The following is a 15,952-nucleotide window of genomic DNA, read 5'->3' as shown; positions in this document are numbered from 1 at the left end:
GATAGTGAAAGGGGAAATAATCAATGGGATCTCGAGAGGCGTATGAACGAGCTGCTAGAGGAAGTATTTGAGGTAGCTACAATATATGTAATTGAAAGATATTTGGACAAATACATGGTTTGGAGAGGGTTGGAGGGATACTGTCCGGGTGCAGCAAATCAGGAACGAGGTTGGATACGGCATGTTGTATAGCACAGCGTTTTTCGCTGAAGGGCCTGTTATGGTGCTGTATGACGCTATGACTATAATCTTCGAGCGTAGCCTCACATGCGGAGATCTACGGCCCTGTCTTCATTAACCATCTTGGTTAGTTCTTCAAAAAACGCTATCAAATTCGTGAGGCCCAGCTTTCGAAATTCACGTATATCGAAAAATAAACTGAAAGTGCTGGAGTAATTTAGCGGGTCAGGCCGCATTGTCGATAGGTGACATTACAGGTCGGGACCTTCTCAAAGGTTCAAAGGTTCAAAGGTTGATTTATTGTCACATACACCTAGATGTAGTGAAATTCCCTTTGCCACTCTTCAGATTGATTGAAGGAGGCGGGGGGAGGGGGGGGGGCGGTAGGCAAAAAACGCTGGAAGAAAGGATGGGGCAGGACAAAGGCAGCCGGGTAATAGGTGAATACGTGTATTTGATAGGCAGACAGATATTTGTACAGAGGCGGGAGAAGCGAATACAAAAGATGAGAGAAAAAGCGAGTACAGAGTTGCGAATTGTGACGCTAGAGGAAGGAATGTAAGTGGGGTGGGGCGGGGGGGGGGGGGGGGGTAGGTAGGAGTCTAGGTGGGGCACAGGGGTCAGGGTCGAGATAAGTACTTGTTTGTTTGGCACAGGTTGCAGTTTGTTGTTGAAAGAACGTAGATTTGCAAGAAAATACTCGGGAGCGGTGTGCGTAATCCTCGTTGTCGGAGTCGGACGAGTGCTCCAGAGCGCCTCCCCTGGGTCCTCATACTTCTCACGGCCTTCGACATTTCCACAGCGCGGCCTGTTCCAGGGTGGCGGTGGAAGTGAATGGTGGTGCTCAAGATGATTTTAGATAGGGACGGGTATGCTGAGAGGGTAATGTAGTCAGAGGAGATTAATTTAAATTGGCATCATGTTAGGCACAGACGCTGTCGGTCGAGTGGTCTATCGCTGTGCTGTAGCGATCGACGTTCTACGTTTCAAAGCACCCATTATCTCTCTTGGACATTCTCCGGAATGCTGAAATCTTCAACATCATTCTCCTTGATTAATACAGACGAGAAGCAGTCAGTTTCTACCACGTAATGGCCGCACACTTCCACTGCTTTTTTGTGCTTTTGATCCATTATTATCTTGATTTTTCTTACTTTAATACATAATTTTTCTTCATCGTCTTTACCAGTGAGATACTGTGGCCCTATTTTCTCTCCTCATTTATTGACTGTGGACTACATTTACTCCTCAATGTTCTCCTAGTCAATGGTCTCCGTCAATGCTCTCTCATTGGTCTCGGTACACATTCTTTTCTCAGTCATAAACTCGTCGATATCCCATCATTACTAACTCTTATCTTTCATCCGTTCATGCCCTGTAAACGTCCATGGCTCTTTAGACTTGTTTATCTGACACTGCGCAGGCCCACATTGGCGAAAGGTTCTCACGATTTCACTTTTGAAAATACTCCTATTCGTCAGATATAAAGTTCTCCTCAGTACTCATTTCCAACACAAAGAAAATACGAGGCGGGAAACGATGATGCGGGAGCGGCAGGTGACAAATTCAATCAGTTGAGCAAGGGGATGATGTACAGATGAAGACATGTTGTGGAGAGGGTGAAGGATGGCGGAGTTAGAGTGAGAGATCGAAGATAACCTGGAGTCTGCCAATGACTGCGGATACTGGAATCCGCTGAGGAAGAAAATGTGAAGTGGACGCACGGAACTGCAGATGCTAGAATCTTGAGGGAGAAACGCAGGGTGCTGCGGTAACTCAGCGGGTGAGCGCCCATCTTTGGAGGACATGAATAACCGACAATTCGCATCAGTATCGTTCAGACGATTGTAGTAGGGGAGTGGGGTGAAATCGGGAAGAGGGCGGGACAAAACAGGGCAAGGTGGCTACAGGTGAGGGGGGGGGGGGGTGATTTTCTCCTGCAACGGTAGGAGATATATCATGTGTATGAAAACCTTCTCCCTCACATCCATCCAGGGTCCCCAGAAGCCTTTCAATGTGCGAGATGGAAGATTTTCCGATGCTTGTATTCACTGGAGTTTAGAAGGATGAGGGGGTATCTTATAGAAACATATAAAATTATAAAAGGACTGGACAAGCTAGATGCAGGAAAAATGTTCCCAATGTTGGGCGAGTCCAGAACCAGGGGCCACAGTCTTAGAATAAAGGGGAGGGCATTTAAGACTGAGGTGAGAAAAAACTTTTTAACCCAGAGAGTTGCGAATTTATGGAATTCCCTGCCACAGAGGGCAGTGGAGGCCAAATCACTGGATGGATTTAAGAGAGAGTTAGATAGAGCTTTAGGGGCTAGTAGAATCAACGGTTATGGGGAGAAGGCAGGTACGGGTTATTGATTGGGGACGAACAGCCATGATCACAATGAATGGCGGTGCTGGCTCGAAGGGTTGAATGGCCTCCTCCTGCACCTATTTTCTATGTTTCTGTGTTTCTATCTCCTGTAATATCATCTATCGCATTCGGTGCTGCCGGCGTGGTCTCCTATATATTGGCAAAGCCAAGCATAGACTAACCATTCGGCCACAAACTTCCGCAGGGTCCACCAGGTTCTGCTGGATCACTCGAACTCCCCATTCCATAACCGACCTTTCTGTTCTGGGCTTCATTCATTGTCAGAGTGAGGCCGCATGAAAACTGGCGGAATAACACCTCATAATCCGCTTTGCTGGCCTACAATTCAACCATATGCTTGGAAAAACCTAGAAACACCCCCACATCCCCTGCCCCTTTCTCTTCCCTATGCACCACCTGAATGCTCCATTCCCCGTCCCTTCTAGGTAAACCCATTCCTGTGTTTTCAGGGTTCTTCCAGGGTTTGGACCGAGATGAGAAACACATTTTTCACACGGGTGAATCTCTGGAACTCTCTGCCACATAAGGTAGTTGAGGCCAGTTCATTGGCTATATTTAAGAGGGAGTTAGATGTGGCCCTTGTGGCTAAAGGGATCAGGGGGTACGGAGAGAAGGCAGGTACAGGATACTGAGTTGGATGATCAGCCATGATCATATTGAATGGCGGTGCAGGCTCGAAAGGCCGAATGGCCTACTCCTGCACCTATGTTCTATGTTTCTATGTTTCTCTCTTTATCTCACAGCTTTATGTTTCCGTTTCATCTCTGGATATTGTCCACCTACAACGAATCCTCTGTACCACCTATCACTTGACCGATTTTGTCTCGCCCGCACCTCCCTCCCCGCTTTTACAATCCGTGTGAAGAATGGTCCCGAACCGAAACGCAGCCTGTCCATGTCCTTTGGCCTTCGGTTGATTTACTCCAGCATTTTGTGGGGGGGTTTTGCTGGAGATTATGTGTGGAACAGGTTTCTCAGTCTCTGTTCGTCAGATAAAGCCATCTAAGCCACGCAAATCTGGATTGTTCTTGTTCACGTAACATGACTTCCCTTCTATTGTGGTTGATTGAGATATATGTTGTATTTTCTCCATGTTCCCTCACATCTGCTTTCACCACAATTCTCCACAAAGGAGAACAGTGGCAGTTCCCTAGGACCATCTACTCCACCAGTCTCCGTAACCTGAATACACAATTTTTCGACGTTTAAACCCGCGACACATTCTCACCACGAATCACAACCCCCCCCCGGCCCCCCCCCCCCCCCCCCTCCACCTTCGACAGAAAGCACTCCCTTCCTGATTGTCGGGTTCGCTCAATCCCACTCCACCCAGCGCCAACGCCCCCAGGTTGCTTTTCATTGCAACCGTCGGAGGTGATCATTTGTTCCTTCACCCCCTACCACCTCCATCGAGGCACCGAAACAGCTCTTCCAAATGACATATAAATCCACTGTACATCCTGCATCTGATTCTATTACATTCAGTATTCTTAATGTGGCCTCTATGTAGACGAGTCCAGGTACAGGGAGGGCGACCATGTTGCCAAGGGCCTGCACTCTGTCCCCCAAATGGCCACTTGGAGCTCCTGGTTGCAAAGCATTTCAACTGCTAATTCCCACTTCTCATTAGCGATAGTGCGGAAATTGCCCCTTCCGGTCACTGAGTCCGCGCAGACCAGCGATTGTCCCGGACGCTAGGACTATCCTACACACTAGGGACAATTTACAATTGTAACGATGCCAACTAACCTACAAACCTATACGTAGTTGGAGTGTGGGGGTAGCCGGAGAAAACTAACACGGTCACAGGAAGAACTTGCAAAGTCCGTGGAGACAACACTCGTAGTTAAGAGTGAACCCGGGTCGCTGGCGCACCGTTCCGCTACTTTGCCGCCCTCCACTTTCAGAGTGCAAATCTATGGGACCGCACCTGATATTCTGCATACGTGATTTATAACCAATTGGGATGAACACTGAACTCTCAATATCACGTCGCCCGCACTCCATCTCTCTCTCTCCTTCTCATCCATCTAGGTCATTGCGCACACCCTCGTATTTCTACATTTGCCCAGTTGCCATGGTTCCCATTTCTATCATTCCCCCCCCTGCAATCTGCTCAGATCCCTCCTTTATCTTGGTCCACGTATCACCTTCCTTAAATGTCAGATTCTAGTATCTACAGCCTCTTGTGTCTCCCTATTACCTTCCAGCGTTCATCTGTAGCTGCATCTTTGCTCCCCCCGTCCTATTTCCATGTGCCTAGAATCCCCCTCGTAACCTGGTTCTACTGACTCTCGTCTCACCTCTCCTCCACTCTTTAAGCCAGTTATTCCCCTTCTCCACTCTCAGTCCTGATACAGGGTCTCAACCCGAAATATTTGTCTGTCTTCATAGACACTGCCCAATTCGGGGAGTTCCTCTGTTGGTTCCTCCAGTTTGGCGTTTGCTCCATATTCTAGCATCTGCAGTTTTCCTTTGTTCCAGTTCTCAGTTTATGTTGGTCAGGTCCAGTCTAACGAGAGGGCCATCAATTGTCAGCGATTCAGGACATTAACTTCCAGATCCATCGTAACTTTCCCAGAACTACTGTTAAACTCTCTCTTGCTGGAGTATTTATATGCCCCGAGTATATGTATATACCTGCACGTGCCAGAATGTGCATCCGCTGTTACTTCAATGGTATGCGTCATTGGGTGAAGAATTGTGAATAGAAATGAACGGTCTGCAATTATAAGCACCATCCCAACTACCTTGAACATGATAGCAGAGACATTGGGAAAGTTAGCAATGATGGACATGTATCAGTCATATTAGGTGTGAGGGACAATGTGCTCGCCAGCGCAGAGGGAGTTTCCAAACTCACCGTCTCTTCTCCTGCAGGTGGCAAATGACCTGGACCTTAAATTGAACCAAGTTGACTTCTATGAACCATTCATGGATGAACCAGATACAATCCCCGGAAAACCGTACACCGAAAAAGAAATAGTGGACTACGTCAACGAACATAGCAGGTGAGCAGAGAGCAATAGTGTGGAGGGAATTTGCTGCGGGGGTGTATTTCGGGACGATGTAAAGGGAGCTTCATTCACTCTAATGTCTAATCGGTTCCCTGGGAGCGAGCAGATCTACTTGTCAAACTGTGCTCTGGTAGTTTGTGGCTCTACAGTGTGTAGAAAGAGCTTCCATCTGTGTATATCCCGTTGCCCTGGAAAGTACAGTGGGCATTACACTCTGTCCAACCCGAACCCCAGGGAAACGTAACCGAGCAGTGAAGAAGGAACTTCATTCTGTGCCTAACCCGCGCCATGGGAGCATGTGACAGGACGGTCCCTTTGGAGATATTTGATGCTTCCTTAGCATAACAATTTGAATGATTTCAGGGCTACTCTGCGAAAACTGAAGCCGGACAGTATGTACGAGACCTGGGTGAGTTCATGTTTAGCAGCGATTGTTCTGCATATCACCATTTTCATCATTTCACTTCCTTACGCCTGCAATGCATGGCCAGAGCCAATGCTGATCGTTGACATTATGAATCTCTGTATTGTCTACCCCACTCCCCTACCCTGTCACAGGAGGATGACGTTAATGGAATACACATCGTGGCCTTCGCAGAAGAAGACGACGCAGGTGATGCACACAGGCAGGGCTGATATTCACCGTTGTTTACATCATGTCAGAGGCACAAGGCAGGGGAACTATTAGCGGCAAGAACAAGATAGCACTTCCTATTTCTTAACCGTCCCCGACCTCTGTAAACCCCTCCAGCCACCACATTCCCCTCATCTGCGTAACTTCCTCCAGTTCCTACATGATCTCTGTTACACGTGTCTCTGATTCATAGATTTAGAACATGGAACATAGAACAGTAAGGCACAAGAACAGGCCCTTCGGGCCACAATGTCTGAACCCAACATGATACTAAGACATTCACTAATCAACGCGCACAAAATCCAAATGCCTCCGTTCCATGCATATCCATATACCTATCACAACGTCTCTTAAATGCCACTATATGATCTGGCTCAACCACACATAACCACACGTTCCAGGCGCTCATCAACTTCAGTGTAAAGATAATTCTTCCGCACATCTCCTTTAAACTTTGCCGCTCTCACTTTAAAGCTATACACCTCGAATAATTCAAGTTTTCATCCTAGCAAAAAAGTTCCGAACTTCTACCAATGTATAGGAAGGAATTACAGTTGCTGGTTTAAACTGAAGATAGACGCAAAGAGCCGGAGTAACTCAGCGGGACAGGCATCATCTCTGGAGAGAAGGAATTATTTATCTCCAGTGATGCTGACTATCCCGCTCAGTTACTCCAGCTGTATGTGTTTTTCCAGCTATATATATCTCTTATACGTTTATATATTTCATTCAGGTCTTCACTCAACCATCGACGTTCCCGTAAAAGCAATCCAAGTCTATCCAAATTTAAGGGGACATGGTGGCGCATCAGTGGGGTTGCTGCTTTTCAGCGCTTACAGCGCCGTAGACCGGCGCTCGATCCCGCCAACGGATGCTGTCTCCACATAGTTTGAACGTTCTCCTCATGAGAGCTTGGGTTTTTTCCGACATCGTAGGTTTCCTCCAACACTCTAAATGACGTACAGCTTTGTAGGTTAATTGGCTTGGTATAAATGTGAAATTGTCCCCAGTGTGTGTAGGATAATGTGTGGAACGCTGGTTGGTTCGGAATCGGTGGATCAAGGGGGGTGGGGGCGGTCTGTGCGGGACAGTATTGTAATCAGACATATGGTTCTCTTTCTCTTTGGGACTGTGCACGACACAGATGGCTATGAGTTCCTCGAGATTTTGAAGGAAGTTGCCGAAGCCAACACGGACAATCCTGATCTCAGCATCGTCTGGATCGACCCTGAAGACTTCCCTCTGGTACCCATCACATCATGACCACTGCATCCCTACCTAACCTCACCATCACACAGACCTACATCAATGAAAAGTCCGAACCTTCACCTTATCTCCGCAGTTTCCCTTAATCCAACGACAATTCGCGTTCTGGCGCAGAAAGCTACCAGCCCTCACTGGCCTAATAGCTCCCTAACCCAAATACAATCTCACGACCCGGCAAGTGGGATGAAGCTCAATGATCACATCCATAATCAGATCGCAGCCGCCACTAACCCAGAAAACTCATTACTCCCCAAACTAGATACAACATCCCCACACTCTCTAGCTCAATCTTATCACCTTCCACGCTCACTAACGCAATTCCGACGTTTTAATCACTCCCTTCTACGTCAAAGTCTTTCCACCTTCCCAACTCTTTTGCAACGTCGATCCCCACCCTCACTGCTCAGTCCGATCACAAACTTTACTTTACTCCGAAAGCGATCTCAATCACTCATCCCTCTCCAAACCAATCACTTCACCCACAATCCCTAAATCAATGCAAAAATCGTTTCCAATTCCCGACCCAATCCCAACATTTTCATAACTCCATGATAAAGATACAACGTCTTCTTCATTTTCCAGTCAGTCGCAAAGTCTTCCTTATTCCTCAACTCAATCACAACTACGTCCAAATTCTCCAACCAAATTCCAACACTATTCTTATTTTACAAACACATACCAACCCCTTCCTCACTTACACAATTATCGTCACTCTCCAGCCCAACGTCAACGTCTTACTAAGACCGCAACACAAGTTCACCGTCTTTCCGATTCCCAAGCGTTACCAAGATGTCAATCACTCCCCAAATGAATCCCAACGTCTTCCTTGCTGTTTCTCAAGCCCACAATGTTTGTCATTCCCCAACCCAGTCCCAACATCTTCCTCATTCTTAAGGTCAGTCGCTACATATTCCGCACGCCGTATATTTTATTTATCCCCTACCATAACCAAACATTGTTCCGTCTCGCCAACCTTCTAACTGCATCTCATCCCTCCCGAAACTAATTACAACCTTTCCTGAATCCCCGAGCCAATCCAAACATCGACCTCGCTCTTTAAACCAACTACAACTTCCTCTGTAATCCACAATCTAATCCCAACGGGTTCGTGACTCCCCAGAACAATGCCAATATCATCGTCGCTCCTCGAGTCCAGGCCAACATTTCCTCACTCCGAATAGTCCAATTATGCTCTCAGACCGCAAGCCAATCCGCACCTCAGTCCCCAACCCAAATCCAACTTCCCAATACAATCCGACTACCGTCCTCACTCATCAATTGAATCCAAACGTTTTTCCCGCTCTCTAACAAAAGAAACGCATCGTCCCTGCAATGCAATCAAATCAAAACATATTCTTCACTCTGTCGCAGACTCCCAACATCTTAATCACTGCCTATACCAAAACCAACCTCTTCCTCACTCCTTAACACAGTCGCAATGTCTTCCTAACTTGCTAACCTAATTGGAAGTTCCTGCCACCTCCCTAAAGTAATGCCAAACTGTTCTCAGTCCCCAATCCAATCCCGAAATCATCCCCACTCCCCGGATTATCTTCAATTCAAAACATAATCCCAATGTCTTCGTAACTCCTTAGATCAATTTCACACCGTCCTCATACTCTAAACCAAACACAACAGTTTCCTTACACAGCAATCCAATCTCGATGCCCTCCTCGCTCCCCAAAGGAACTCATTATCTGCCCGATACCCCAGCCCAAACCAAATCTTCACTACTCCCCCAACAAAACCTAACGTCTTCCTTACTCTCCAACTTTATCGCAATATCCTCTTTCCTCCCCCAAACCAACCAAGAATTGTGTAGGAAGGAACTGCAGTCGATTGTTTAAGCTGAGGATAGACACAAAAAAATTGGAGCAACTCGTCGTCTGCAGAAGGGTCTCGATCCGAAACGTCACATATTCCTTTGCTCCAGAGATGCTGCCTGACCCGCAGAGTTACTCCAGATTTGTGTGTCAATCAATCCCAATACTATTCTGGATCTCCATACCGATCCGAATACCACCCTGACTTCTTAGACCAATTCCCATATTCATCTAAATACATAGATGCATAGATACATAGAACATACTCACTCAACCCAAAACCTATTATCACTCCCCAAAACAATGCGAACATCTTCCTCACCCTCCGAACTAAACCTAGTTTCAACCCAATGTCACCATCTTGCTCCTTCCCGAAATCAATCCCAACTCGTTTCTCATTCTCGAACAGAATGACAACATATTCCGTATTCTCCAAGTCAATACTAATATTCTCCTCACACTGTAACCCCAAGCCCAACATCCAGTTCTGGATCTTACTCATCTCAATTTCTCTCTAAATTCTCTGCCAACAGTTGAATCCATACTGGGAAAAAATATTCGGCATCGATTTGTCGGAGCCCCAGATTGGAGTCGTCAACGTCACCGACGTAAGTGGTTTAAATGTGCCACACGAGGCTGCGGAATCTCGGCGTGTGCTGCGTTGTGGCTGTGGTCTTGTTCGAGGTCTATGATACGGGGTATTAGGAAGAGTGGTTATCTAGAGAAGATGGAAGAAGATTCCAGGGATCTTTGATAGGTTATTTTGGAAGTATCGTCTTGAAAAGTTTCGTAATACAACTGGAATTTTGAATCAGAATCATAAACTAAATTAATTCTGGCACCGAAAGAGGCTTTAATCCAAAGACCAGACTGACACGGCATCACATTAAACTGTAAATTCCACACGGCTAGCCATATTGGTCACCTGTCCAAATTAATCTGCAGCTCAACAAAATAGAGAGAGTACAGAGGAGATTTACTAGAATGTTGCCTGGGTTTCAGCAACTAAGTTACAGAGAAAGGTTGAACAAGTTAGGGCTTTATTCTTTGGAGCGCAGAAGGTTAAGGGGGGACTTGATAGAGGTTTTTAAAATGATGAGAGGGATAGACAGAGTTGACGTGGAAAAGCTTTTCCCACTGAGAGTAGGGAAGATTCAAACAAGGGGACATGACTTGCGAATTAAGGGACTGAAGTTTAGGGGTAACATGAGGGGGAACTTCTTTACTCAGAGAGTGGTAGCTGTGTGGAATGAGCTTCCAGTGAAGGTGGTGGAGGCAGGTTCATTTTTATCATTTAAAAATAAATTGGATAGTTATATGGATGGGAAAGGAATGGAGGGTTATGGTCTGAGCGCAGGTATATGGGACTAGGGGAGATTATGTGTTCGGCACGGACTAGAAGGGTCGAGATGGCCTGTTTCCGTGCTGTAAATTGTTATATGGTTATATGTTATTAGCTCCTCTGCATCGTCAGTTATCACCTTCGCACGCGGCCTTGTGCCATCCAATGACTAGGAGAATATTTTCTTTCTGCGAGGCTCAACGTGATACGCTACATACATAGCCCCTAAGGTTTCTATGTACTACAACATGGCCCAAGGCCTGCTATTTAATGTATACGTCGTGCGCCGGATTGCCGTGCAAATACCTGGCATGTATTTGAATTAAACTCCACATGCTATTCCTCTGTCCATTGGCCTAGATGATCGCATCGGTTAGTTTCGAGATTCAACGAAACTAACCAAAACGGGTTAGTGGCGCAGCGGTAGAGACGTTTTCTCACAGTGCTTGCAGCGTCGCAGAGCTGGGTTCGATCCCGACTGCGGACTGCAGGGAACCCAGAAAAAACACTTGTGGTCACAGCAAGAACGTCCAAACTCCTTCACTGCCCGCTGTACCACTAATTTTGGTTATATCCGCAACGTTGCTAACTGTGCCAACTACAAACTCAGCCACATCGTCAAAATAGATGACAAACAACTGTGACAAACAAACGCCCCAGTGACAGCACAACGGCAAACCAACGACCCACGTGGTTGGCTACATTGCATGGGATACAGAGAAAGGTTTTGAGAATTTGACCAAGAGTCAAGAGTCAAGAGTGTTTTATTATAATATGTCCCAGATAGTACAATGAAATTCTTACTTGCTGCAGCACGACAGAATATATAAACATTGTATAAACTGTGAATTATATGATAAACGAGAGAATAAGAATTCAGTGTGTATATATACACATACTCGCATCTGTTCATATATATATGATTATTATTATTACACTGTTATTGTTTGTTTTTTGACTATGTGTGTATGTGTGTGTGTTTGTGTGTGTGTGTGTGTGTGTGTGTGTGTGTGTGTGTGTGTGTGTGTGTGTGTGTGTGTGTGTGTGTGTGTGTGTGTGTGTGTGTGTGTGTGTGTGTGTGTGTGTGTGTGTGTGTATACAGTGGCTTGCAAAAGTTTTCATACCCCTTGAACTTTTCCACATTTTGTCACGTTACAACCACAAACGTAAATGTATTTTATTGGGATTTTATGTGATAGACCAACACAAAGTGGTGCATAATTGTGAAGTGGAAGGAAAATGATATATGGTTTTCAAATCTTTTTACAAATAAAAGACTGAAAAGTGTGGCGTGCAAAAGTATTCAGCCCCCCTGAGTCAATACTTTGTAGAACCACCTTTCGCTGCAATTACAGCTGCAAGTCTTTTGGGTATGTCTCTACCAGCTTTGCACATCTAGAGACTGAACATTTTGCCCATTCTTCTTTGCAAAATAGCTCAAGCTCAGTCAGATTGGATGGAGAGCGTCTGTGAACATCAATTTTCAAGTCGTGCCAGAGATTCTCAATTGGATTTAGGTCTGGACTTTGACTGGGTCATTCTAACACATTAATATGCTTTGATCTAAACCATTCCATTGTAGCTCTGGCTGTATGTTTAGGGTCGTTGTCCTGCTGGAAGGTGAACCTCCTTGCCCGGCCTGTCAGTTTAGGTGGACGACCATGTCTTGGTAGGTTTGCAGTTGTGCCATACTCTTTCCATTTTCGGAGGATGGATAGAACAGTGCTCCGTGATATGTTCAAAGCTTGGGAACTTTTTTTATAACCTAACCCTGCTTTAAACTTCTCCACAACTTTATACCTGACCTGCCTGGTGTGTCCCTTGGGCTTCATGATGCTGTTTGTTCACTCGTGTTCTCTAACAAACCTCTGAGGCCTTCACAGAACAGCTGTATTTATACTGAGATTAGATCACACACAAGTGGACTCTATTTACAAATTAGGTGACTTCTGAAGGCAATTGGTTGCACTGGATTTTATTTAGGGGTATCAGAGTAAAGGGGGCTGAATACTTTTGCACGCCACACTTTTCAGTTTTTATTTGTAAAAAAAATTTAAAACCATGTATCATTTTCCTTCCACTTCACAATTATGCGCCACTTTGTGTTGGTCTATCACATAAAATCCCAATAAAATACATTTACGTTTGTGGTTGTAACGTGACAAAATGTGAAAAAGTTCAAGGTGTATGAATACTTTTGCAAGCCACTGTATATATATATACACACACACTCACACATACACACATACTCAAAGAACAAAAACAATAACAGTGCAGTAATAAAAATCATCATAATAACAATAATAACAACAACAATAACAATAATAATAATAATAATAATAATAATAATAATAATAATAATAATAATAATAATAATAATAATAATAATAATTATAATAATAATAATAATAATAGTCTATTGAAGTTCAGAGCTTATGAGGTTGTAGTGTTTTTGATAGCCTGATGGCTGCAGGGAAGAAGCTGTTCCTGCACCTTGACGTTACAGTTCTCATGCTCCTGTACTTTATTCCCGATGGCAGTGGGAGATGAGTGTGTGGCTAGGATGGTGTGGGTCCCTGAGGATGTTGGTTGCCTTTTTGAGGCAGTGACTGATAAATCCATTCGATGGTGGGGAGGTCTGAGCCGGTGATGGACTGGGCAGTGTTCACAACTTTTTGCAGTCTGTTCCGCTCATGGACATTCGAGTTGCCGATCCAGGCCATGATAGTTCAAGACATACCGAATCTCCGTAACCTTCTCAGGAAGTAGAGGCGCTGCTGTGCTTTCTTTATAATTACATCAGTGTGTTGGGTCCAGGAAAGATCGTCGGAAATATGCACACCCAGGAATTTGAAGTTTTTAACTCTCCATAACGCTCCATAACTCTGGCCATAAACAGGATTGTGGTACCTCAACCTTCCTCTTCCAAAGTCCACAATCAGTTCTTTGGTTTTACTGTTGCTGAGAAGTAGGTTGTTGTGCAGCCACAATTTGGTTATTCGGTCGATCTCACTTCTATTCTCTGACTCATCACCATCTGTAATTCGCCCCACAACGGTAGTGTCGTCGGCGAACTTGAAGATGGAGTTTTCACTACGTCCGGCTACACAGTAGTGAGTATGGAGTGGGTAAAGCAGGGGGCTAAGCACGCAGCCTTGATGTGCTCACGTACGGATTGTTACTGAGGATGAAGTATTTCTGCCAATTCGAACAGACTGTGGTCTATTGATGAGGAAGTCGAGGATCTAACTGCAGAGTGTTGTGCAGAGACCCATTTCCGTGAGCTTAGTAACCAGCTTGGAGGGAATGATGGTATTGAGCGCAGAATTGTGGTCTGTAAACGTCGAAGAAGCAAATAATATTATTTTGGGGGGAGGCTTGTGGTGTGCTCGAGCGATCCATTACTGATGGTGGTTTTTCCCCATGATTTGGGTGAGAATGCTGAAGGCATGCTTAGTAAGTTTATAGATGACACTAAAGTGGGTGGTATCGTAGTCGCGAAGATGGTGATAAAAAATTACAGCAGGATTTTGATCAGTTGGGCAAGTGCTCTGTGGAATGATTAATACAATTTAATGCAGGAATGTGCGAGGTGTTGCATTTTGGGAAGACTAACCATGGCAGAACATCACAGTCAATGTCAGGGCTCTGTAAATGTTGTAGAGCAAATGGGTTTAGAACTGCAGCACTTAGTGGCGTCACGTCTAGGTAAGGTGATCATTGAAAGTGGCATCACGGCTAGGTAAGGTGACCAAGAAAGGTTTCGCCACATTGGCCTTCATCAGTCAGGGTATTGAGTATAGAAGTTGAGATGTTTTGTTACAGTTGTGCAAGACATTTACCAGGCCACATTTTGACTATTCTGTTCAGTTTTGGTTACGCTGCTATAGGAAAAGTGTTGTTAAATTGGAAAGATGCAGAGAAGATTGTGTGCGTATATGGAACAAGCTGCCAGAAGAGGTGGATAAGTCAAGTACTGTAACACCGTTTAAAAGTTATTTGGACATGTACATGTATAGGAAATGTTTAGTGGAATATGGACCAAACGCGGACAGGTTTGACTAGTGCAGAATGGGCTGATTGGTCGACATGGGAGGGTTGGGCGAAGGGGCTGTTTCCATGCTGTTTGACTTTAGAACTGTGACCACTGGCGACATGCCTCGGATAAGATAAACAACCTTCTACTACCACCCCCTGATACCTGCCAAAATGAAAATATACATCCAATTGGCAAACCTACCCGTGATCCCATATGATTTACCTTGCACATCTGTCTATCACACTGGACTTTGTCAAAGGCTTGATAAGGACCATTATATTGTTCCTGTCTGCACCATTAGATCTCATTGTCATGTTCCAGTCAAGATCGATAGTAGGCACCCTGTCTAATCTTCGCATTTGGTTTTACCCTGTCTCTTGTGCAGGCTGACAGTGTCTGGTTCGATATGGACGAAGATGATTTGCCCGACACTGATGAACTAGAGGACTGGATTGAGGATGTTCTCTCAGGGGAAGTCAACACGGAAGACGATGATGATGATGATGATGATGATGATGATGATGATGATGATGATGATGATGATGATGATGATGATGATGATGATGATGATGATGATGATGATGATGATGATGATGATGATGATGATGACGATGATGATGACGACGACGACGACGATGACGATGATGATGACGATGATGATGATGATGATGATGATGATGATGATGATGATGATGATGATGATGATGATGACGACGACGATGATGAGGACGACGATTAAACGCCACCCATTACCGCCCATTATTTTCATCTAGGTGGATATCTCCAGTCAGCTGTAGAATCATCACTCCCGCCTGGCACCACCTGTTACTTTTTTTCTATCTGTAAAGCTCTTTAACTTAATCTTTTTCTATTGAGAAATCACCACGATAACCTCGTGGGAATAGTAAAGAGAACGAAAATATAAACAGACAACAAACTGACTAATCAGTCTCATTCTTGGTCAACACGGGAAATAACATGTCAGACGGCTTCTCAGTGAAACACTTGCCCTTCAGCCTCACTTCCGCCTGAGCCCCAAGACTTCACCTCAGCCCAGACGCGTCCAATTCCACCCCCAACATCTGCCTAACCGCAACTCAGTACCCTTTCCATTAGTTCCAACACTCCCGAAGCCCATAACTCCCTCTCAAGGCGAATCTTCTCTCTCATCCCAACACTTCCTCCAGCACAAATATATCCACCACAGCCCCAATACTATCCTTCAGCCTAATAACCCCTCCCTTCCAGCCCCAACACGACACC

The 15,952-nt window shown here is 45.2% G+C and overlaps 1 protein-coding gene across 1 annotated transcript in view; it reads left to right on the top strand.

Annotated features, from left to right (window-relative positions):
• The window catches only part of LOC116986670 (calsequestrin-1-like), a 59,349-nt gene extending 43,719 nt beyond the window's left edge, over positions 1 to 15,630 (top strand). The window contains exons 6-11 of the mRNA XM_033042243.1: positions 5,449 to 5,579; positions 5,949 to 5,994; positions 6,144 to 6,198; positions 7,364 to 7,464; positions 9,842 to 9,916; positions 15,075 to 15,630. Of these exons, the coding sequence (XP_032898134.1) occupies positions 5,449 to 5,579; positions 5,949 to 5,994; positions 6,144 to 6,198; positions 7,364 to 7,464; positions 9,842 to 9,916; positions 15,075 to 15,428 (762 nt within the window). The 3' untranslated portion in view covers positions 15,429 to 15,630. The remainder of the gene's footprint in view (positions 1 to 5,448; positions 5,580 to 5,948; positions 5,995 to 6,143; positions 6,199 to 7,363; positions 7,465 to 9,841; positions 9,917 to 15,074) is intronic.
• The last annotated feature ends 322 nt before the right edge of the window (positions 15,631 to 15,952 follow it).

The sequence above is a fragment of the Amblyraja radiata genome, chromosome 24, assembly GCF_010909765.2.
Source record: "Amblyraja radiata isolate CabotCenter1 chromosome 24, sAmbRad1.1.pri, whole genome shotgun sequence".
NCBI classification, from domain to species: domain Eukaryota; kingdom Metazoa; phylum Chordata; class Chondrichthyes; order Rajiformes; family Rajidae; genus Amblyraja; species Amblyraja radiata.
This window is presented reverse-complemented; position numbering and strand designations above follow the sequence as displayed.